Below are 25,508 nucleotides of genomic sequence, written 5' to 3'. Positions count from 1 at the left end.
CCAACAGGACAACGACCCTAAGCACACAGCCAAGACAACGCGGGAGTGGCTTCGGGACAAGTCTCAATGTCCTTGAGAGGCCCAGCCAGAGCCCAGACTTGAACCAAATCGAACAACTCTGGAGAGACCTGAAAACAGCTGTGAAGCTGTGCAAGGATCTCTTCATCAAGGATCTCCCAATCCAACCTGACAGAGCTTGAGAGGATCTGCAGAGAAGAATGGCCGAAACTCCCCAAATACGTCTGCCAAAGCTTGTGGGTGAGCGGATTACAGCCTCGAGTCTTACCCAAGAAGATGCTTGAACAAAAGTTTTCAAAAAAACGTTTTTTTTTTGCTTTGTCATTACAGGGTAGTGTGAATCAGGCTGTAACATAACAAAATGTGGAAAAAGTCACGGGGTCTGAATAGTTTCTGAACGGACTGTACGTCCGCGGTAAACGCTGCATATGTCCTTTACATTTCTATCACACAATCTGATTCAGCGATTCAGACTGAATAAAGTCCTAAGATGAATACAAATAAAAAGACGAGTAAAAAAAAAAAGAAAAGCATATTCTTTCTTTCATACATCACATTCCCATTTATTTACACTGAACAGCATCATGATTCACATTCATGTATATAACTGGTTGATCCCTGAATTACAAAAAAAAGGCAAGACAGACGTTGTAACCAATGGTTGTATGCCAAGTCATCGACTGTCTCAAATGAGGGCATTTGATTAATCTGGCCCGGGTAGGCGTGTTTTGCACCGGGTGATAGTTGATTGCATTTGTTTTGGAACCGGTTAAGGACATGGGAGTAATGAGTAGGATTCTGTGTTTTCACATGCAAAAGTGATTGCTTTTGATAAAAACACTATCTGCCTTCTGAATGAAAACTAACGTGACCGAGCAGCGCAGATTACTGCTTGATTTGAGAAGGACTCTCTTACTGCTTTTGACCGTTCACGTCACGAGCCATAGACCGTTGTCCTGCAGCTCAGCATAATCAAATCCACCCATTGACTGACAGATTGCTATAACACATGTGGTTAACGGATAGGTAAAACACCTACCCAGGCGTCAGCGACGTCTGAGCAGAGGGTCGCACAGGAATAGCTGCGTTTACACAGGCACACCAATTCTGATCATTCTTCCACTAAATCAGATCCGATTGGTCATTTGTCCAATTAGTGAAACAAATATCAGAATTGAGCTGCTTGTGTAAATGCAGCCATTGATCCAGTTGGTTCTGGTAATTACGTGCTGTGGTCTTCATAGCGTTTCTAGTCGTCAAGCAGTCTGCTCCATACAGGTTGGTGTTAAGACACCAAACGGAACAAAAACAGAGGAGGACTACCTGGACTCGTCAAATAAGAAATGATTGTTTTTGTTTTCGGTTGCAAAAGGTTTCGAAATGTTTTGTTACAATGTGTAGGGTTCTGCGCTAATGAATAGGACCCAGGTGTGGTCAGGGGTACGTAGCCAGGTTCTGCGCTAATGAATAGGACCCAGGTGGAGTCAGGGGTACGTAGCCAGGTAGCAGGGGTACCTGGACCAGGTGGGCAGCAGGCCCGTCTCATTGGCCAGCCTCCAGTACCTCTCCCTCAGGAGGAAGGCCCCAGCTTTGGGCTGCCTCTGCCGGCTGAAGATTCCCTTCTTGTTGCCCACCACGCGGGTCACCGCTGCAGAGAGAGAGATAAAAGGTTAATTTCCCTGAGTGCTTGTTTCAGCAGTCAAAGTATAGATAAAAACTATAGATCTGTACAGAATACAAGGTTTTATTTAACTAGGCAAGTCAGTTAAGAACAAATTCTTATTTATAATGACAGCCTAGGAACAGTGGGTTAACTGCCTTGTTCAGGGGCAGAACGACAGATTTTTACCTTGTCAGCTCGGGGATTCGATCTAGCAACCTTTCGGTTAATGGTCCAACACTCTAACCACTAGACTACCTGCCACCCCGGGAAGCAAACAGGGAACTATCGACAAATTCAACACCAAATTCCAGAGGTGTAGACTCACTCGAGTCACATGACTGGAGTAGTCTGACTGGAGCACACACTGCCTTCAGAAAGTATTCACACTCCTTTGTCCACATTGTTGTGTTACAGCCTGCACTTAAAATGGATTACATTGAGATTCGACGTCACTGGCCCACACATAATACACCAAAATGTCAAAGCGGAATTATGTTTTTCATTTTCTCTCTCAAAATTAATGAAAAATGAAAAGCTGACATATCTTGAGTCAATAAAAGTATTTAACCCCTTTGTAATTGCAAGCTGAAATAAGTTCAGGAGTAAAACTGTGCTTAACAAGTAACATAATAAGTTGCATTGACTCATCTCTGTACCCCACAGATACAATTATCTGTAACGTCACTTAGTCGAGCAGTGAATTTCAAAAAAACAGATTCAACCACAGTGACCAGGAAGGTTTTCCAACGCACCTATTGGTAGATTAAAAAACCCATTAAACATCCCTTTGCGCATGGTGAAGTTATTAATTACACTTTAGATGGTGTATCAATAATCCCAGTCACTACAAAGATACAGGTGTCCTTCCTAACTCAGTTGCCAGAGAGGAAGGAAACCGCTCAGGAATGTCACCATTGACTTTAAAATAGAGTTCAATGGCTGTGATAGGAGAAAACTGAGGATGGATCTACATTGTAGTTACTCCACAATACTAACCTAAATGCCAGAGTGAAAAGAAGGAAGCCTGTACAGAATACAAATATCCAGAACATGCATCCTGTTTGCAACAAGGCACTAATGTAAAACTGCAGTGTTATGGTTAAGGGCTTGTAAGTAAGCATTTCACTGTAAGGTCTACAACTGTTGTATTTGGCGCATGTGACGCATTCTCAGTATGCGAAAATAGAATGTTTATAATAGTATTCAACATTTCAAAAATCCAGTATGGTTTAATAAAATATCAGGATGTTCCTCATTTCGGGAACTTCATCTAGTAGAATTCGATGCACACTTTCCCACAATGCATTGGAAGAGGTAACCAAACAAAACTAGGCTACTTAATTGGAAAGATGCCTTGAAGCTTCTGCGGTGGCATTCAAAATGTAGGCTAAGTAGTTTCATGAAGGTGGGAAAAGTACCCAACTGTCATACTTAAGTAAAAGTAAAGACAGCTTAATAGAAAATGACTCAAGTAAAAGTGAAAGTCACCCAGTAAAATACTACTTGAGTAAAAGTCTAAGTATTTTGTTTTAAATATACTTATGTATCAAAAGTAAAAAGTACAGAATTTCAAATTGCCAAACCAGATGGCAGAGTTTTTGTTTTTCTTAAATTTATGGATAGCCAGGGGCACACTCCAACACGCAGACATAATCTACAAACAAAGCATTTGTGTTTAGTGAGTCCTCCAGCTCAGAGGCAGTAGGGTACAGTAGAGCAGGGATGTTCTCTTGATACGTGTGTAAATTGGACCATTTTCCTGTCCTGCTAAGCATTCAAAATGTAACGAGTACTTTTGGGTGTCAGGGGAAATGTATGGAGTAAAAAGTAGTAAAGCAAAAAGTAAGCAAAAATATAAAAGTAAAGTACAGATTACCCCCAAAAAACTACTTAAGTAAAAATACTTTAAAGTACTACTTAAGTACTTTACACCACTGACCATACTAATTTGAGTGTTCCGTACCGTTACATCTAGTCTACGAGACCAGGCTGTCCAAAGTGATAATGTGCAGACAGACCATGCTGTCCATCTGATCCTGCAACCTCCACTGCATAGATGCAGGCCGTGTGATTCTGCTTGCTCTGGACTCCAGAGAAGTGATATTGGCTGCTAACATGAATGACTTTCAGCAACAACAAAAATATAAAAATAATGCAGGTGTAAAACAATTTATTTCTGTATCTTAAGTTTTGAAAATGCATTGCCGTTTATGGCTGTAATGACAGGTTCCATTTGGGCAGCTTTGTGTTGCAAGCTTCTTCCCTTTTCCCGCAGGTCAAACAGTTTGAAAACCACTGAGCTAGCGAACAGATTGTTGATTTGCTGTACAGCTATTGGCTTGGGTGCTGAACAAACACCAAATTGTAAGGAGAGAGGATTTCCATAAATAAATATGCAGCTCCCAAAAAAATTTGTTTGGTTTATCAAGAATATGAACTTTACTTTGCAAACTCACGAGGTAAATGGGGCATCAATCAACAATTACTAGCATAGGCCTTACAGGTCTTTTAGTACGTTAAAATGGCTTGAAATTTATCACTTACTTATGAAGCTTGCATTTGGAATTTGTTAAAATTCCTTATTACATTTTTGGGACATAAAATACTAAAAACTAGGGCCAGGACGATACAAGTATTGCAATGTTTTTTCCCCGTGGCGAATATTAAAACACGAAGCAAACCCAAGTCCGACCTTTAAAACCCTGCTGTATGTAAAATACTGTGTGCTATAGCTTGGAAAATAAATACATGTGACTATGGATGACATCATAATGGGACATCACGTGGGTTCGATTCCCACGGGGGGGGGGCAGTACAAAATAAATAAATAAATAAATAAATAAAATAAAAAGAAATGCATGAAATGTATGCATTCACTACTGTAAGTCGCTCTGGATAAGAGCGTCTGCTAAATGACTAAAATGTAAATAATGATGTCTGTTTCCAACATTAGGGCTGTTTTCCTTAAAGAAGAACTGAAAAAAAAAAAAATCGGCTTCGTGTTTCGATTCATATTTTATTTCGTGTTTTGTTTCCTGGCCACGATACTAACGAGTATTGCGGTACTGGTATCATCCCGGCCTTAGTAAAAACATCAGCAAATCAGCTCCAAGTGACTTTAATTTTAGAAATCTGTTCTGAAGTATTCCCACGCATGGTAGAGAGATGTGATCATATACAAAATGTAAGCAAGGTATGAAATTATTATATTTTAGTCAAAATGTTTGGGCTTCTTGCGGTCAATTTAGAGTCTACAAATGATTTTTTAATCATGTTCCGGACCCCCTGACCATCCGCTGAAGAAGGAAATCGGCCCGCGGCTGAATAAAGTTGATGATCCCTGGTGTAAACCCCTCCTTGTGTGCCACACCCATTCCTGCTGACTCAGAGCTTACCAAACACTGGGAGCTTTAAATATAATTCACATCACTATCAGCATCTTTTCAAGAACTGGCCTAGTTTCAACTCCTACCCCGCCACCCCACCACTAAGTCCTACCCCGCCACCCCACCACTAACTCCTACCCCGCCACCCCACCACTAACTCCTGCCCCGCCGCCCCACCACTAACTCCTGCCCCGCCGCCCCACCACTAACTCCTACCCCGCCACCCCGCCACTAACTACTACCCCGCCACCCCGCCACTAACTACTACCCCGCCACTAACTCATACCCCGCCACCCCACCAAGTCATACCCCGTCGCCCCACTACCCCCTACCCCACACCACTAACCCCTACCCCACACCACTAACCCCTACCACTAACCCCTACCCCACTATCTCCTACCCCACCACTAACTCCTACCCCACCACTATCTCCTACCCCACACCACCATCTCCTACCCCACAACACTATCTCCTACCCCACACCACTAACTCCTACCCCGCCGCCCCACCACTAACTCCTACTACTGCCGTCTTTCCCCTTACTCTAGGCTCCATTCAATCCATATGGTGGAAGTTCATCGCAATGATACGGTTGAAATTTAAAAAAGGTAATTTCCGGTTGAGCCGACATACTGTCTGCAGTTTACCATGAATTCAGTCTCTCAACACTGGAACATTGCCTTTCAATTTAAAAATCACGCTATAGCGCTGAACGTCTGCGATACGGATTGAATCGAGCCCCCCCCCGAGTAAAGAGAAAGTCAATATTAGCTAAACAAGCAAAGGCATGACAACCAGCTTCAAATGGTAGGTTTTTACAAAAATGGCTGTCATAACGACACTTTCAATCTATTCCAGTCCTACAGGTTTTTAAGAATTCCTACTTACTTTGTGCAGTCATGAAGTCAGCAAAGTTCCAGATGAGCTCTCCAATGACATACTCCTTCCTCTTCTGGTCAAACACATCATGGTAGTTTTTTAACACAATTTTCTGGTATTCCTCAGTGAACATCATGGGAGGATCCTGTAAAAAAAAAACCAAAAAAAAAACGTTTATTTCCATTGATCACTCAAGCTCAACCACTTAACTTTCAATGCATTGGTTTCAACCAGTGTTCAAGCCTAGGGTAGGTGCTTGACAGAGAGGTCTTTGTTCAAACACATTTGACAAAATGGAATCCAGACTATTGTTCGCCTCAAAGAGAGACGTTGAAATCTTAACAAGCACGTGTCTGTTTGCTTTTGACAATACCTTATGTTATTTTAAAAATATGTCTGTTTCTGTCCTGTGGAGAACATGACATGGACTGTAGAACAACACTCACCGTGTGGAGTCCTGTTAGAACAACGCTCACCGTGTGCAGTCCTGTTAGAGCAACACTCACCGTGTGCAGTCCTGTTAGAGCAACACTCACCGTGTGCAGCCCTGTTAGAACAACGCTCACCGTGTGCAGTCCTGTTAGAGCAACACTCACCGTGTGCAGTCCTGTTAGAGCAACACTCACCGTGTGCAGCCCTGTTAGAACAACACTCACCGTGTGCAGTCCTGTTAGAGCAACACTCACCGTGTGCAGTCCTGTTAGAGCAACACTCACCGTGTGCAGTCCTGTTAGAACAACACTCACCGTGTGCAGTCCTGTTAGAACAACACTCACCGTGTGCAGTCCTGTTAGAGCAACACTCACCGTGTGCAGTCCTGTTAGAGCAACACTCACCGTGTGCAGTCCTGTTAGAGCAACACTCACCGTGTGCAGTCCTGTTAGAGCAACACTCACCGTGTGCAGTCCTGTTAGAGCAACACTCACCGTGTGCAGTCCTGGAACCACGTCGGCTCCGTATTCACTCTGGATGATGGGTTTCTGGTACTTCCCGTACCAGTTCTCAAACTGGGTGTTGAGCTGGAAGGGGATGACCTCCAGGTGACCTGGGTCACTGTACCAGGAGAAGTAACTGTTCACACAGATCACATCCACATAGGGAGCCTTGTGTGGGGGGTGGGGGGGTGGGGGGAGAAGAGCAGTGTTACTGTGTTCAACACAATTTCATTGGCATTGAATTGCCATTGTAAATGTATGGACGTTACGGTCATAATTAAATGGCGCCTATGTATAGACGGTTTTCAATGTGAGAAGAAATAGAACTACTGGTTCAGTGTTGCGGTCCTTGTTTATATATATATATATATATATTGGCATTGAATTGCCATAGTAATGTATGAAATGTTACAGTTTTAACTGTGCTTAGTTGAGTCACTGATAAACTATGCCCGGTAAGTCTGAGTGGAACAGACATTCAGTAAAAACATTCCTCTTATAGAGTTATCTGCAGCAGGGAGTCACTGTGGCTGCAGAGTCAGACCTCAGCCAGGATGATTGAGTCAGGGCATAGGTATGCCTTCAAAATAAATTACTATATATTTTGGCAACAAGCCAGGCTCTTTTTCAGTTAGTCTTTCCTTGATTCCTCAGATTCTCTACTCTGAAAACGTATTGGAAGAGGGCCACAATTCCCCCTCTGACCTCTTTCAATAAGTTTGGAGAAGGGAGGAGAGGATGCGAGGAATCGAGGACGAGCAAATTGAGAAAGAAATAGTTCTGTGAATAATCCATCATAAACAAGAGAAACACAGTGAAGTCTCACCCCCTTGTCCCTGGCAAAGTTACTGGAGGTGATAAACGTGACCGGTCGAGTGACATCCAGAGATTTGGTATGAGCTATCAGTGTCCTGAAAAAGACAAACAAAAACATTTAGAGAGCAATGGTTTCCCTGTTCCAAGATGGGGTAGGGATACAGATGGACTTAGTGAGGAAGAAAGGACCTGGAAGAAGAAAGTGAGTCTGAAAGTCTGATACTGTGAGGCCGTCTTTGTTGACTATGATACAAACTCAGGTCGACCGATTAATCGGAATGGCCGATTAATTAGGGCCGATTTCAAGTTTTCATAATCGGCATTTTTGGACACCGATCATGGCCAATTACATTGCACTCCACGAGGAGACTGCGTGGCAGGCTTACTACCTGTTATGCAAGTGCAGCGAGGAGCCAAGGTAAGTTGCTAGCTAGCATTAAACGTATCTTATAAAAAACAATCTTAACATAATCACTAGTTAAACTAGTAATATCATCAACCATGTGTAGTTATCTAGCTTGTCCTGCGTTGCATATAATTGATGCGGTGCCTGTTAATTTATCATTGAATCACAGCCTACTTCTCCAAACGGGTGATTTAACAAGAGCATTCGCAAAAAAAAGTTTATGGTTAGGAACCAATGTACCTAACCATAAACATCAACGCCTTTCTAAAAATCAATACACAAGTATATATTTTTAAACCTGCATATTTAGTTAGTATTGCCTGCTAACATTAATTTATTTTAACTGGGGAAAATGTGTCACCTCTTGCAACAGAGTCAGGGTATATGCAGCAGTTTGGGCCGCCTGGCTCGTTGCGAACTGTATGAAGACTATTTCTTCCTAACAAAGACAGCCAACTTCGCCAAACGGGGGATGATTTAACAAAAGCGCATTTGCGAAAAAAAGCACAATCGTTGCACGACTGTACCTAACCATAAACATCAATGCCTTTCTTAAAATCAATACACAGAAGTATATATTTTTAAACCTGCATATTTAGCTAAAATAAATTCATGTTAGCAGGCAATATTAAACTAGGGAAATTGGGACACTTCTCTTGCGTTCGTTGCACGCAGAGTCAGGGTATATGTAACAGTTTGGGCCGCCTGGCTCGTTGCAAACTAATTTGCCAGACTATTGACATCACATTGAAGGTTGTGCAATGTAACAGCAATATTTAGACTTAGGGATGCCACCCGTTAGATAAAACACAGAACGGTTCCGTATTTCACTGAAAGAATAAACGTTTTGTTTTCAAGATGATAGGTCATTAATATGGTCAAATCTGGAAACTAAGGCTCGTATTTCTGTGTGTTATTATATTATAATTAAGTCTATGATTTGATAGAGCAGTCTGACTGAGCAGTGGGAGGCAGCAGCAGGCTCGTAAGCATTCATTCAAACAGCACTTTACTGCGTTTGCCAGCAGCTCTTCGCAATGCTTCAAGCGTATCAACTCCCGAGATTAGGCTGGCAATACTAAAGTACCTATCAGAACATCCAATAATCAAAGGTATATGAAATACAAATGGTGTAGAGAAAAATAGTCCTATAATTCCTATAACTACAACCTAAAACTTCTTAACTGGGAATATTGAAGACTCATGTTAAAAGGAACCACCAGCTTTCATACGTTCTCATGTTCTGAGCAAGGAACTTAAACTTTAGCTTTCTTACATGGCACATATTGCACTTTTACTTTCTTCTGCAACACTTTGTTTTTGCATTATTTAAACCAAATTGAACATGTTTCATTATTTATTTGAGAGTTAATTGATTTTATTGATGTATTGTATTAAGTTAAAATAAAAATAAAGTGTTCATTGTGCATTCATTATTGTTGTAATTGTCATTATTACAAATAAATAAATAAATAAATAAATAAATAAATATATATATATATATATATAAAAATCGTCCGATTAAATCAGTATCGACTTTTTTTGGTCCTTGAAAAATCATAAATCGGTCGACCCCTACTCACAGTATCAGACTGTCTTTGACTATGATACAAACTCAGTCTCGCAGTATCAGACAGTCTTTGTTGACTATGATACAAACTCAGTCTCGCAGTATCAGACAGTCTTTGTTGACTATGATACAAACTCATTCTCGCAGTATCAGACAGTCTTTGTTGACTATGATACAAACTCAGTCTCGCAGTATCAGACAGTCTTTGTTGACTATGATACAAACTCATTCTCGCAGTATCAGACAGTCTTTGTTGACTATGATACAAACTCATTCTCGCAGTATCAGACAGTCTTTGTTGACTATGATACAAACTCAGTCTCGCAGTATCAGACAGTCTTTGTTGACTATGATACAAACTCATTCTCGCAGTATCAGACAGTCTTTGTTGACTATGATACAAACTCAGTCTCGCAGTATCAGACAGTCTTTGTTGACTATGACTACACCACATTGTCAAGTACTGTAACTTGAAGAAACTTCATGGAGGAAATTCCTGCTGTTTTCCTGTCGGTCTGTCACTCCCTGCCCTGAGCTGATGTAAGGACACCTATAGCTGCTCTGTGAAGGGCAGGGTTCAGTAGTACTCGGACTGCATTCCACATGCTAGTAATCCATTCTACCAGGACATGCTCAGACGAACCCATTCACTTCTCTCCCATCTGATGAATGAGCATTCAAAGTACACACCCACTCACATGCGTGGGTTTTACAGATGTAAAGTAAATACCAAAGCTGCTTGAAATACCTTGGAAATTGTAGCCTTTAAGGCCTTGCCCGGTTCCACCCCTCAAGCAGCACTGAGTAATGCTAGGTAATCCTCCCCAATAAGAACACAGCCTACAATCTTTAGGGCGGCAGGTAGCCTAGTGGTTAGAGCGTTGGACTAGTAACCCAAAAGGTTGCAAGATTGAATCCCTGAGCTGACAAGGTAAAAACCTGTCGCTCTGACCCTGAAAAAGGCAGTTAACCCACCGTTCCTAGGCCGTCATTGAAAATGAGAATTTGTTCTTAACTGACTTGCCTAGTTAAATAAAAAGGTCAACAACAACAAAAAATCTGTTATACTCCATTTCCCTTCCTCTATGACATCAGTAATGCTGGGTAGTCCTCCAATAAAAACACAACCTACAATCTGTTATGCACCGTTTCCCTTCCTCTATGATGTCACCATTACAGTTTTTGCAGATTGGTTACACACTGAAAGTGAATGCTTAGACAAAAGCATGAAAACTTTTGTAACCATGCCTTAAAACAAAAAGGCACCAAAAGTACAAACATTTTCTGCTTTGCACTTTGGTTTGCAATTCTGCAACACTACACACTGTTTCTTACATTAGACACTTCGTTCAAGAATTAAATCTCTTGGAATCATTGGGAAAACACTTCTATTCAAAATGCAAAACATACCTGAAATTGGCAACACACCCCCCTCACACACAAAAACACTTCTACAGTGATTGAACACCAATTAGTCTGAGCCTTCGCACTACAAATAGACCTCAGGTAAGCTCACCTCTTTTGAGAGAACTTTGCAAGCAGCGAGAGAGAGAGAGAGAGAGAGCAAGCGAGCAGTAGAAGGAGGACGAAGACAAGAACAGAGGGGACCAGGCAATAGACGGAGACATATTTACGACAACATTAAGGCCACTTTGGTGGACCATGTCATAAATCATGTCCTGACGATGAGGCCGGTCGCTCGCTACACGGTAGCATCCATAATATTTAGACTGGAGAACAGGTATGTCTTCAACTTTCTACACTAGACTGTACCTATGTAATTGTTGCACATCATTCTGCATCACAGTACAATACAATGTAGTCCTACAATAACAGGTCTATGCTCCTCAGAGAACATAAATAGGTAGTGTTGTGAAGTACATGTAATACAGTTGATGTTACTGTGTACAGTATGTAAAGAAAATAACCTGGCCAATGACATATTCTTGCATTTTCTACAGAACTGGCCATTGTCAATCTAGTGTTGGCAAACAACACCACGATTCGCCTACATCAACTAGGAGAGCGAATCACAGATCACACAACATTCCATAATAATCAACCGTGTCAGTATGTCGACACTCTGCCACATCTTGCGTCAACACCAACTTACAATGAATCAGCTGTACACAGAGTTCAATTTCAGAGGAACAGCGTTAGTCATAGCGAAGGTCTTTGACTCTATGTGCAAGTAAGAGTCACTGTACTACACTGTAATGGCAGTAGATTGTGTCCTATTGGCACTGCATAGATACATTCAGACAAAGCAGTATGTGACCTAGGCAGGGGGGAGCGCCTGCCTTGCCTGTAGCCTGTAGTTTTGACTGAATGTGTCTGACCCAACCCCACCCTTGTGTGAAAATGTAGACATTGTAGTCCTGTGTTGAGTTACACCATATTCACAGTAGAGTGTACGCATCTTCTGTTAAAGTCCTGGACTTTGATGCAGCTGCACGAGTTCCTTTTCATTGATAAAGCTGGATTCAATGTAGCTAAAACCAGGAGTCGGGGCCGACATGTTATAGGACAAAGAGCTGTTGTGAATGTCCCTGGGCAACGTTATAGGACAAAGAGCTGTTGTGAATGTCCCTGGGCAGCGTTATAGGACAAAGAGCTGTTGTGAATGTCCCTGGGCAGCGTGGGGGAACGTTATAGGACAAAGAGCTGTTGTGAATGTCCCTGGGCAGCGTTATAGGACAAAGAGCTGTTGTGAATGTCCCTGGGCAACGTTATAGGACAAAGAGCTGTTGTGAATGTCCCTGGGCAACGTTATAGGACAAAGAGCTGTTGTGAATGTCCCTGGGCAACGTTATAGAAAGAGCTGTTGTGAATGTCCCTGGGCAACGTTATAGGACAAAGAGCTGTTGTGAATGTCCTTGGGCAGCGTTATAGGACAAAGAGCTGTTGTGAATGTCCCTGGGCAGCGTGGGGCAATGTTATAGGACAAAGAGCTGTTGTGAATGTCCCTGGGCAGCGTTATAGGACAAAGAGCTGTTGTGAATGTCCCTGGGCAACGTTATAGGACAAAGAGCTGTTGTGAATGTCCCTGGGCAGCGTTATAGGACAAAGAGCCATGTGAATGTCCCTGGGCAGCGTTATAGGACAAAGAGCCATGTGAATGTCCCTGGGCAGCGTTATAGGACAAAGAGCCATGTGAATGTCCCTGGGCAGCGTTATAGGACAAAGAGCCATGTGAATGTCCCTGGGCAGCGTTATAGGACAAAGAGCTGTTGTGAATGTCCCTGGGCAACGTTATAGGACAAAGAGCTGTTGTGAATGTCCCTGGGCAGCGTTATAGGACAAAGAGCCATGTGAATGTCCCTGGGCAGCGTTATAGGACAAAGAGCTGTTGTGAATGTCCCTGGGCAGCGTTATAGGACAAAGAGCTGTTGTGAATGTCCCTGGGCAGCGTTATAGGACAAAGAGCTGTTGTGAATGTCCCTGGGCAGCGTTATAGGACAAAGAGCCATGTGAATGTCCCTGGGCAGCGTGGGGGAACGTTATAGGACAAAGAGCCATTGTGAATGTCCCTGGGCAGCGCAGGGGAACGTTATAGGACAAAGAGCCATTGTGAATGTCCCTGGGCAGCGTTATAGGACAAAGAGCCATTGTGAATGTCCCTGGGCAGCGTTATAGGACAAAGAGCTGTTGTGAATGTCCCTGGGCAGCGTTATAGGACAAAGAGCTGTTGTGAATGTCCCTGGGCAGCGTTATAGGACAAAGAAACATTGTGAATGTCCCTGGGCAGCGTTATAGGACAAAGAGCTGTTGTGAATGTCCCTGGGCAGCGTTATAGGACAAAGAGCTGTTGTGAATGTCCCTGGGCAGCGTTATAGGACAAAGAGCTGTTGTGAATGTCCCTGGGCAGCGTTATAGGACAAAGAGCTGTTGTGAATGTCCCTGGGCAGTGCCGCGGGGGGGAAATATCACCTTGTGTGCCACCATTAATCTGCAAGGAGTTCTCCATCACCATGGCACCCTAGGTCCCTACAATACTGCACACATAATCCTACTTCTGGATGCACTACATAATGCAGCTGTACAGGACGGACCAGAGCAGCCCAGGTTTGTTGTCATCTGGGATAATGTTAGTATCCACCGGGCTGCTCTGGTCAGGGACTGGTTCACCAACCACAATAACTTAACAGTTGTATACATGCCCCCTTACTCCCCATTTCTCAATCCGATTGAGGAATTATTTTCGTCTTGGTGTTGGAAAGTGTATGACCGCCAACCACATGCCCGCCTGCCTCTTCTGCAAGCGATGGAAGAGGCATGCGGAGACATTGAGATGGGGTCAGTCCAGGGTCGATATTTTCCCCGTTGCCCAGCCAGGGATGACATTGCTTGTGATGTGGATGAGGTGATGTTGCCAGACACTATCAGAAGACGGCATCCATAAACCATCCACCCCATCCCTTACAATACTATTATTTTTAATCATTGCACTGTAATTCTTTTTGTTTCCATGAGTTTACAGTAACATAGTATTGATTACTGTAATTCTACTTTTCTTTGTGTTTTTTTGTTGTTGTAAAAACCTGCAATGGCAAAAAGAAATAAGCTGTATATATTTGTTTCTGAAGTCTTTCTATTTTTGTGTTCATTGAAATGTGAGTAGATGTACTGTACTGGAACAATCTTTCACAGAAGCCTGTATGACAAAATTGAAAAGGTATACAAAGTACTAAAGACAGCAGTGTTTTGTATAAAGTACATCAGTGTGTTGTTGCTGCTATGAAAGAGTAATTTAAAAAAAAATGGTGCATGTGTGTATTATTTTGTTGCAAAAATGCCATTTTGAAAAACGATTGTTAGGTTTTAATTGCAGAGTTTCATTTTGACATAGAAGTGTGTTTTGACATAGAAGTGTTGTGTCTTATTTGGCTTGTGTGTGTGTGTGTGTGTGTGTGTGTGTGTGTGTGTGTGTGTGTGTGTGTGTGTGTGTGTGTGTGTGTGTGTGTGTGTGTGTATAGAGTTGAGACACAATGAGCCAAATTCTGAAACCAGTGTGTAAGCAACCACAAAAAAACTGTAATGTTCCGTTTCCCTTCCTTTATGAGGTCACCATCACTGCTCCATTTCCCTTCCTTTATGAGGTCACCATCACTGCTCCATTTCCCTTCCTTTATGACATCACCAATGACGCATTAATGTGAGAACCGAGAAGAGGAAGTAAGTTTTTTTTTTTTAAACTGACAATCTGTTCACTACAACATCACTCCATCATAACGTGAATGTGCATTTTAAAAACAACAAGGACCCACGTTCACGGAAAGTGAATGAATGCTAAACGTTCTCTTACTTGAAATATAATCCAGCAGGGGGCATCTCAGCGGCCGGCTCATTGGCTACAGACCACATGACCACGGAGGCGTGATTCTTGTCCCTTCTCACCAGTTCGTCCATAACCACCAGGTGATGAGATAGGGAGGCGTTACCAAAACTACGGCTGGGGGACAAGAGAGAGCGGACAGGGTTAATGGCTGTCTCAGAGACACAGAAGACCTGACGCTAGATTCTATCCATGATGTATATGGCTGAGCATTGACAATATTGCTCCGTTTTATGTGGTATATAAATTTAACAATAACCGTCCATTAACAACTGAGGAGTTAATGGTAAAGACATGCAAGCAAGCTTAAAAAAAGTGTTTTAAAAAATGTCTGGCACACTGTTCTGTGTGAAAAACACCTGAAGTTCTCTTCAAAAATGTTGCACCAGGGGTGTATTCATTACAGAAACCGTTTACAAACCAAATGGAAGCAAACAGAGGCAAAACAAGCGTTTTTTAAAATTGGACAAATTGGACAAATTCAGGTATGCCCCTCTCCGTTTCGTTCCATTTGCTTCCGTTTAAGAAATGTTTTTCTAAATAAAAATCGGCTGAATGAATATACCCCTGGGGAACGTGTAACTATTGACCCTTTAGAGGTCACAGAAACTGTCAACATGGCAATGGGACAAAAATATATATATATATAAAAAAAATTGGAATGTAACCTGCCTAAATGATTACCGCCCCGTAGCACTCACGTCGGTAGCCATGAAGTGCTTGGAAAGGCTGCTTTGAAAGGCTGGTCATGGCTCATATCAGCACCATCATGCTGGAAACCTTAGACCCACTGCAATTCGCATACCGCCCCAACAGATCCACAGATGACGCAATGTCTATTGTACTCTACACTGCCCTTTCACACCTAGACAAAAGGAACACCTATGTGAGAATGCTGTTCATCGACTACAGCTCAGCGTTCAACACCATAGCGCCCACGAAGCTCATCACTAAGCTAAGGACTCTGGGACTAAACACCTCCCTCTGCAACTGGATCCTGGACTTCACCCACAACTGCGTGGCCAAGCACGACTCCAATACCATCCTTAAGTTTGCTGACAACACAAGTAGTAGGCCTGATCACCGACAACAATGAGAACTGGTCGTGTGGTGCCAGGACAACAACCGCTCCCTCAATGTGAGCAAAACAAAGGAGCTGATCGTGGACGACAGGAAAACATTAACGTCGAAGGGGCTGAAGTGGAGCAGGTCAAGCGTTTCAAGTTCCTTGGTGTCCACATCACCAACAAACTATCATGGTCCAAACACACCAAGACAGTTGTGAAGAGGGCACGACAACACCTTTTCCCCCTCAGGAGACTGAAAAGATTTGGCATGGGTCCCCAGATCCTCAAAAAGTTCTACAGCTGCACCATCGAGAGCATTCTGACTGGTTGCATCACGCTTGGTATGGAAACTGCTCAGTATCTGACTGTAAGGCGCTACAGAGGGTAGTGCGTACGGCCCAGTACATCACTGGGGCCAAGCTCCCTACCATCCAGGACCTCTATACCAGGCGGTGTCAGAGGAAGTCCCAACAAAAATTGTCAAAGACTCCAGTTACCAAAGTCATAGACTGTTCTCTCTGCTACCGCACGGCAAGCGGTACCGGAGCACCAAGTCTAGGACCAAAAGGCACCTGAACAACCAAGCCATAAGACTGCTGAACAATTAATCAAATGGACACCCCCCCCCAGCCCTGTTTTAACACTGCTGCTACTCGCTGTTTATTATCTATGCATAGTCACTTTACAAATGACCAGGACTAATCCCGCACATTGACTCGGTACCCCTTGTACATAGCCTCGTTATTGTCATGTCATTTTCTTGATCCGGGGATTTTTTTTGGTAAATATTTTCTCAACTCTTATTTCTTGAACTACATTGTTGGTTAAGGGCTTGTAAGTAAGCATTTCACAGTAAGGTCTACACCTGTTGTATTTGGCGCATGTGACAAATACAATTTAACTTACATGTCTTTGATGCCCACCCCGGGACACTCGTCAATGACCACAATGCCATGACGGTCAGCCATCTGCATGATCTCCTCAGCGTATGGGTAGTGACTGGTCCTGAACGAGTTGGCCCCTAGCCACTTCAACAGGTTAAAATCCTTCACAATCAGGGGCCAGTCGAAGCCCTTTCCTCTGATCTGACACACAGAACGCAGGGGGAAACAGTTAGAGACCTATTTAATAGACTTAAGAGACACCTAATTCCATTGGCCCTTTAAATAATTCTAAAATGCACGACAGAACTACTGAAATTAGTTTCTGTTAAAAAAAACAGAGAAACCGATAACTTCTAAATCATCGTCAACATTTATTACTTCTATATCTTTGCAAATATGGAATACAACTGAACAACTGCAGGACACCAGTTGTACACGCAAGACAAAACTGACAGTGTTTTGCTGTCCTCTAGCGGTAATACTCAGTACTCACATCGGCATCCTCATGTTTGTTGACTCCGTGGAAATAGAAGGGTTTGCTGTTGATGAGGAACTGTGTGTTGGTGACCTGCACAGTGCGGATTCCCACAGGCAGAGCATAAACATCCTCACAGACAGAACCCTCGCTAGCTGTCGTCATGTGAACCTGGAAACAGTTGAGATGAGGTGGAATGTTCAGAATGTAGCAGATAGAAATGGAAAGAGTAGAGCTGACAATAACAAATCTGCACGACAGATAGAAATATATGGACTAGAAAATATGATTATGTGAACATTCTATAATGTTGCATTACATTCTGTAATGAACAGGCCCTAGCCAGGAGGATTGTTCCAGTCAGAGTCTTTCCATTAACACAGGAAGTAGGGACGGTGTGATGCAGAGTTGTGACACTAAGGCGATGTTCATGGTAGCGTTGACGCATCACACGGAAAAGGGAGAACAAACCAGTTAATATTTAGCAAGTGCTTTTATTTCTCTAAATAATATACACTGAACAATCTATGGATTGTATATGACTGGGCAGGGGTGCAGCCATGGGTGGGCCTGAGAGGGCATAGGCCCACCTACTCGGGGAGCCGGGAACAGCCAATCAGAATAAGTTCCCCCACATAAAAGGGATTTATTACAGACTGAAATACTCAGTTTCATCAGCTGTCCGGGTGGCTGGTCTCAGACGATCCCGCAGGTGGAGAAGCCGGATGTGGAGGTCCTGGGCTGGCGTGGTTACACATGGTCTGCGGCTGTGAGGCCGGTTGGACGTGTTGCCAAATTCTCTAAAACAACGATGATGGCGGCTTATGGTAGAGAGAAATCAACATTCTCTGGCAACAGCTCAGGTGGACATTCCTGTAGTCAGCATGCCAATTGCACGCTTTCTCCAGACATCTGTGGCATTGTGTTGTGTGTCAAAAGTGCACATTTTAGAGTGACCTTTTATTGTCCCCAGCACAAGGTGCACCTGTGTAATGATCATGCTGTTTAATCAGCTGCTTGATATGCCACACCTGTCAGGTGGATGGATTATCTTGGCAAAGGAAATGCTCACTAACTGGGATGTAAAGAAATTTGTGCACAACATTTGAAAGAAATAATATTTTTGGTAGGTCTGGAAAATTTCTGGGATCTTTTATTTCAGCTCATGAAACATGGGACCAACACTTTATATGTTGCGTTTATATTTTTGTTCAGTATAATTAAAATGTCATGGTAGTTCACGTACATTTGATAAAAAGTTACATTAAAAACAAACACTAAAAAGGAACAGACAGTGGATCATCTAAGACTTACAACATAGCCCAACTTACCTCCATAGAATACAGATAACCTGGGCTCTCATGCATTAGATACGGCCACCACAGGCTGACGTCCGTCACTTTGAGGACCCCAGACGGTCCAGTGGAGGAGGCCACAGAGTGGCCATCTTTGTCCGAGAGGGTCACCTTCAGCGTGGAGTTGGGACTGCCCAGCACTGACACCTGGTAACTGATGAGCCCTACACCAAAGGGCAGAACAGGAGAGACCAACACCTTAGTACACTAGTGCCATTTTTCACACTATTCCATAGTTACTGGAATCATGCAGAAAAAGGACAATGTGATAAGGAAATAGCCAAGTCAGCACAGTATGGTTTTGGTCGTCACGATAGTGTAAACAGGGTATGGATAAACTGGGGAATGAAAAGACCTAAACTATCACTCGAGCAAGTGGATGAGAAAATCTTTTGTTGTTGTTGTACTCACCAATGTTGTCAGCAAAGGTTGTCAGCACTGTGATGTCATCAACATACGCCTTAGGGGTGGTATACAGTAGAACAGGACGATGCAAACCAGCATAGTTGAAGAAGTCAAAGTTGGTGTTTTGTACAACATAGTTAGCAGGATACCTGTAGACAATATATATAGACAACATAGTCAGCAGTATACCTGTAGACAATATATATATATAGACAACATAGTCAGCAGTATACCTGTAGACAATATATATATATAGACAACATAGTTAGCAGTATACCTGTAGACAATATATATATATAGACAACATAGTTAGCAGTATACCTGTAGACAATATATATATATAGACAACATAGTCAGCAGTATACCTGTAGACAATATATATATATAGACAACATAGTCAGCAGTATACCTGTAGACAATATATATATATAGACAACATAGTTAGCAGTATACCTGTAGACAATATATATATATAGACACAACATAGTCAGCAGTATACCTGTAGACAATATATATATATATAGACAACATAGTCAGCAGTATACCTGTAGACAATATATATATATAGACAACATAGTTAGCAGTATACCTGTAGACAATATATATAGACACAACATAGTCAGCAGTATACCTGTAGACAATATATATATATAGACACAACATAGTCAGCAGTATACCTGTAGACAATATATATGTTTACATTTGTATTCCGAAACAAGATTTTTTCTACCCCCCCTCAAAACATCAGAAAATGCATTGTTGCTTACTTAGCCTCAACCTTAGCCTCAACCTTAGCCTCAACCTTAGCCTCAACCTTTCCTCAACCTTAGCCGTTCTAGGTTTGGTCTCCAGAACATCTAAAATTAGTGTCTGCCAATGTGAGATTCCTCCCAACTTAAATAAAATGCTTTAAAAAAGCATGAAAGATAGAAAAATCGACATTTCTACATAAATACATCCCCTTGTAATGATCTCCCATACCGGTCATGCCTCTAATTAAGCAATAAGATACGAGGAAAGGTACACAGGAAATAAAACAAATATTCCAAACTCCTTCCACACAGAACACCCAGCTGGTGATATAACTGAGTAGAACAATCCTTCTACACCAGACTGACAACATTACCTACATCCTTCATTCCTATACATTTCAAAGCAATAAAAATGCCAACAAATCTTTATGCAACACTTTTACATTGAAATGAAGTTAAATCCGGTGGGGGTCGTCACTTCACCTGGTGGGGTCGTCAATATGTTGAATGGTCCCTGGGGGCAGAGTCTGGAGAGTCAGGGTGTTGTTGACAGCTATGGTGATCCTGCAGGCCACACCTGGATCCTTACGGAGGACATCACCGACCTCAGCCTCGAAGGGAAGATGGCCGCCCTCGTGCTCTGTCATTTTGATTCCATTCACCCACTGGCAGGGAATGGAAAAAGAGAGTGAGAAATATAGGACTGTTATTCCTTTGTAGCCAGAGTGACATACACAGTTAAAGTCAGAAGCTATATATATACACTTTAGCCAAATACATTTAAACTCAGTTTCACAATTCCTGACATTTAATTCTAGTAAAAATTCCCTGTCTTAGGTCAGTTAGGATCACCACTTTATTTTAAGAATGTGAAATGTCAGAATAATAGTAGAGAGAATTATTTATTTCAGCTTTTATTTCTTTCATCACATTCCCAGTGGGTCAGAAGTTTACATTCACTCAATTAGTATTTAGTAGCATTGCCTTTAAATTGTTTAACTTGGGTCAAATGTTTTGGGTAGCCTTCCACAAGCTTCCCACAATAAGTTGGGTGAATTTTGGCCCATTCCTCCTGGCAGAGCTGGTGTAACTGAGTCAGGTTTGTAGGCCTCCTTGCACGCACACGCTTTTTCAGTTCTGCCCACAAATTTTGTATAGGATTGAGGTCAGGGCTCTGTGATGGCCACTCCAATACCTTAACTTTGTTGTCCTTAAGCCATTTTGCCACAACTTTGGAAGAATGCTTGGGGTCATTGTCCATTTGGAAGACCCATTTGCAACCAAGCTTTAACTTACTGATGTCTTGAGCTGTTGCTTCAAAATATCCACATACATTTTCCTTCCTCATGTGCCATCTATTTTGTGAAGTGCACCAGTCCCTCCTGCAGCAAAGCACCCCCACAACATGATGCTGCCACCCCCGTGCTTCACGGTTGGGATGGTGTTCTTCGGCTTGCAAGCATCCCCCTTTTTCCTCCAAACATAACGATGGTAATTATGGCCAAACAGTTCTATTTTTGTTTCATCAGACCAGAGGACATTTCTCTAAAAAGTACGATCGTTGTCCCCATGTGCAGTTGCAAACCGTAGTCTGACTTTTTTATGGCGGTTTTGGAGCAGTGGCTTCTTCCTTGCTGAGCAGCCTTTCAAGTTATGTCGATATAGGACTCGTTTACCTATGGATATAGATACATTTGTACCTGTTTCCTCCAGCATCTTCACAAGGTCCTTTGCTGTTTTTCTGGGATTGATTTGCACTTTTCACACCAAAGTACGTTCATCTCTAGGAGACAGAACACGTCTCCTTCCTTCCCTCCAATAGGCTAATTGATATAATTTTAGTCAATCAGAAGCTTCTAAAGCCATGACATAATTTTCTGGAATTTTCCAAGCTGTTTAAAGGCACAGTCAACTTAGTGTATGTAAACTTCTGACCCACTGGAATTGTGATACAGTGAATTATAAGTGAAATAATCTGTCTGTAAACAATTGTTGGAAAAATGACTTGTGTCATGCACAAAGTAGATGTCTTAACCGACTTGCCAAAACTATATAGTTTGTTAGTGGTTGTAAAACGAGTTTTAATGACTCCAACCTAAGTGTATGTAAACTTCCGACTTTTATCTCTCTCCACACACACACACACACACACACACACACACACACACACACACACACACACACACACACACACACACACACACACACACACACACACACACACACACACACACACACACACACTGCAGATGAACTCATGTAAGAGGAGGCTGTGGAGTTAGAGTTGTCACACAAGTGAAACAGAAAGTCAACTGGAGCTGAAAACAAATGGTAGAAGATTTTTTGGAAATACTCACGACCACTGAGTAGTAGTGTGCACTCCCAACCCTCAGCACAACTCTGGTTCCCTCATCAGACACCCAGCGTGAGGGTACCAACACCTCTCTCTCATACCACACCCAGCCAATGAAATCCCTCAGCCGTGGATCCTGGGTGATGTCGTTGTAGCTGGCAGGCACTGGCATGTCAATCACCGGACCGGTCTAGACAAACGGATAAAAAGAGAGAGAGAGAGAGAGAGAGAGAGAGAAAGAGAAGAGGGAAGAATGAATAAGAACAAATGTTTACAATCTTTTTTACTTAAATTATCATCAAGACAGTTTACACAAAGTATTAGGTAAAATACATGCAAAGACTTGGCGAAACAAACAGTTTTAGTTGGTTTGAAGTTACAACAGACTACCGATAAAAAAAATTTTTTTGCAGACGAGATTGGATAATCATTTTGTTTGCAGACTACAGATTGGATAATAATTTTGTTTGCAGACAAGCCTATCAAAGTTCCCCAAACAGACCAGCATTAAAAGTTATAGTGGCAGATAACTATTCTGAACAAACAGGACTGGTAGTCCACATGCTTTTGGCGACGATTTTATAACACACTATCCACTTGACATAGTTAATATAGTTTATTAACACACTATCCACTTTACATAGTTAATATAGTTTATTAACACACTATCCACTTTACATAGTTAATATAGTTTATTAACACACTATCCACTTTACATAGTTAATATAGTTTATTAACACACTATCCACTTTACATAGTTAATATAGTTTATTAACACACTATCCACTTTACATAGTTAATATAGTTTATTAACACACTATCCACTTTACATAGTTAATATAGTTTATTAACACACTATCCACTTGACATAGTTAATATAGTTTATTAACACACTATCCACTTTACATAGTTAATATAGTTTATTAACACACTATCCACTTTACATAGTTAATATAGTTTATTAACACACTATCCACTTTACATAGTTAATATAGTTTATTAACACACTATCCTCTTTACATAGTTAATATAGTTTATTAACACACTATCCACTTTACATAGTTAATATAGTTTATTAACACACTATCCACTTTACATAGTTAATATAGTTTATTAACACACTATCCTCTTTACATAGTTAATATAGTTTATTAACACACTATCCACTTTACATAGTTAATATAGTTTATTAACACACTATCCACTTGACATAGTTAATATAGTTTATTAAACATGGCTGTTGATGTTTACCTCTGCAAGGGGACTTTTATACCAAGCCTGTTCAAAGCCCAAGTTCCTGTTATGTGAGAAGTCGGCTCTGAAGTCCCACAGCCCGTTCAGCTCTCTGATCTCACGGGACGACGACTCCCGGGGGAACAGCATCCCACCGTGCTGAACATGAGCGACATCCCATACCGCAGATAGCAACACTAAATACTTTACTAGCCTTCTAAACGGCTCCATTTTCACACATTGGCTAACAACACACGTCTTTAGCTTTCAGCAGTTAGTCACATGACCAGCTCTAACGGAAGTCTTGTTCTGTGGGGTTTTTTATGGCGGACTACAACCCATAAAGGTGTATTGCCGCCACCAACTGGATGGTTTGAAAACAAAATTACAAATAAATCCATAAGTAATAGTGAAACTAAATTAATCCACCCCAATAAAAAAATAGTACATTGCCAAAACTAACAAAACTCCCACTTCCTTCCTTCTTTTAATTCTCCATATCTCCCTTCTCAGACCTGCTAGGGTGGTACGGCTTGTGCCAATATTCCACTTTAAGTCCTTCGCTGAGAAATCTTTCAGCCCTGGGAACCGCTCCAACACAATCACTATGATTTATATCTTCCTGGAACTTCTCTCCACCTTGGCAGTGCCATTAATTACCACAGCTATAAAAGCCATACAATCCACCTTCTTAATCTTTAAAATGTAAGGATCCTGCTGGTTGAAAGGCAACCCCTGCAGCCTAGACCTATCCACTACCATAGACTCTTCAGGTGCACTATTCAAACCCTCAACCCCTTTAATAACAGCTGCTGCATATGAAATGTCCTGTACAGCCCTGACTTTGGCCAAATTATCTTTCATCATTGTCGGGCATTTGAAAGACGTGGCTTCATGGTTCCCACCGTAATTGCAACATGTCACATGTTCATCACTTTTATAACACATAATATGAACTTTTCCACATCTCGGCTTCTCTCTTCTGCAAACACTTCCTACATGACCAAAAGCTCTGCAACGATCCCACTGCATTGGGATAAAAGCTCGGACTCTGTAGTTAATATACCCTAACTGCACTTTTTTGTTTCAATTTAACCTTTATTTAACTAGGCAAGTCAGTTAAGAACAAATTCTTATTTTCAATGACGGCTTAGGAGGTTTACTGCCTTGTTCTGGGGCAGAACGACAGATCCTCACAGCCTTCACTCTTCCCAGCACTCTCTCCACCAGTTTGGATATCTCAAATGGATTGGTCATTTATTTCCCATTGTATTTTTCTACCCATTAATGCACAAATATTTGTCAGGAAGAAGAATGTTTTTGTAAAATTCCTATTCACCAACAAAACTGTAATGCTTGTCTCTGGCCACTAGGCGGAGCCTAACACAGGAGATGCCATGCTTTTTCATAAAGATCAAGAAACGTATGTGTGCAAAAACCGTGCAAACCTCTCCAAGCAGAAAGGTGTATATTAATGATTTGTGCCTACGGGTTCACTGCCATTGTTGGGATTGGAAACATCATGGATCTGATTTCACTAAACTTGATGAGTGTAGGCTACTCTAACGTAACAAACTGAACCACGGCCCAAGAACTTCATTTGGATGAGCCCCAGCTAATTCAGGTAACTGTCTAGACCAGGGGTACTCAGTACTATTTGAGAAGGTCCGGACACACATTTCCTAGTTAGTGAGTGTAACCGATGTGAAATGGCTAGCTAGTTAGCGGTGGTGCACGCTAATAGCGTTTCAATCAGTGACGTCACTCGCTCTGAGACTTGAAGTAGGGTTTCCCCTTGCGCTGCAAGGGCCGCGGCTTTTGTGGCGCGATGGGTAACGATGCTTCGTGGGGTGTCAGTTGTTGATGTGTGCAGAGGGTCCCTGGTTCGAGCCCAGGTTAGGGCGAAGAGAGTTACGGAACCTACACTGTTACACAAGGTCCGGATGGATATTGTCATTTATCGGCGTAGTCGCGAC

The 25,508-nt window shown here is 42.1% G+C and overlaps 1 protein-coding gene across 1 annotated transcript; it reads right to left on the bottom strand.

Annotated features, from left to right (window-relative positions):
- Nucleotides 1-553: 553 nt before the first annotated feature.
- Nucleotides 554-23,851, bottom strand: LOC106603975 (beta-glucuronidase). Its single transcript, XM_045717410.1, has 12 exons — nt 23,551-23,851; nt 22,304-22,489; nt 20,430-20,611; nt 19,201-19,343; nt 18,766-18,953; nt 17,453-17,605; nt 16,982-17,160; nt 14,979-15,125; nt 7,708-7,792; nt 6,873-7,049; nt 5,956-6,091; nt 554-1,666 (listed from the first exon to the last, which is right to left on the bottom strand). The coding sequence occupies exons 1-12, from the start codon at nt 23,761-23,763 to the stop codon at nt 1,503-1,505; spliced, it is 1,953 nt and encodes a 650-aa protein (XP_045573366.1). The 5' UTR covers nt 23,764-23,851; the 3' UTR covers nt 554-1,502.
- Nucleotides 23,852-25,508: the final 1,657 nt, after the last annotated feature.

This window comes from Salmo salar, chromosome ssa04 (genome assembly GCF_905237065.1).
Source record: "Salmo salar chromosome ssa04, Ssal_v3.1, whole genome shotgun sequence".
Taxonomy (NCBI): Eukaryota; Metazoa; Chordata; class Actinopteri; order Salmoniformes; family Salmonidae; genus Salmo; species Salmo salar.
The sequence above is the reverse complement of the archived record's forward strand: the minus strand, read 5'-3'. Positions and strand labels throughout refer to the sequence as shown.

Excerpts from the sequence above, each read along its gene's own strand:
- LOC106603975 (XM_045717410.1), bottom strand. The coding sequence starts at position 23,763 with ATGGAGCCGTTTAGAAGGCTAGTAAAGTATTTAGTGTTGCTATCTGCG. Across the intron at positions 18,954-19,200 it reads AACCTTTGCTGACAACATTG|GGCTCATCAGTTACCAGGTG; the intron begins GTGAGTACAACA and ends CCTTTGGTGTAG. Across the intron at positions 17,606-18,765 it reads GTTATCTGTATTCTATGGAG|GTTCACATGACGACAGCTAG; the intron begins GTAAGTTGGGCT and ends AACTGTTTCCAG.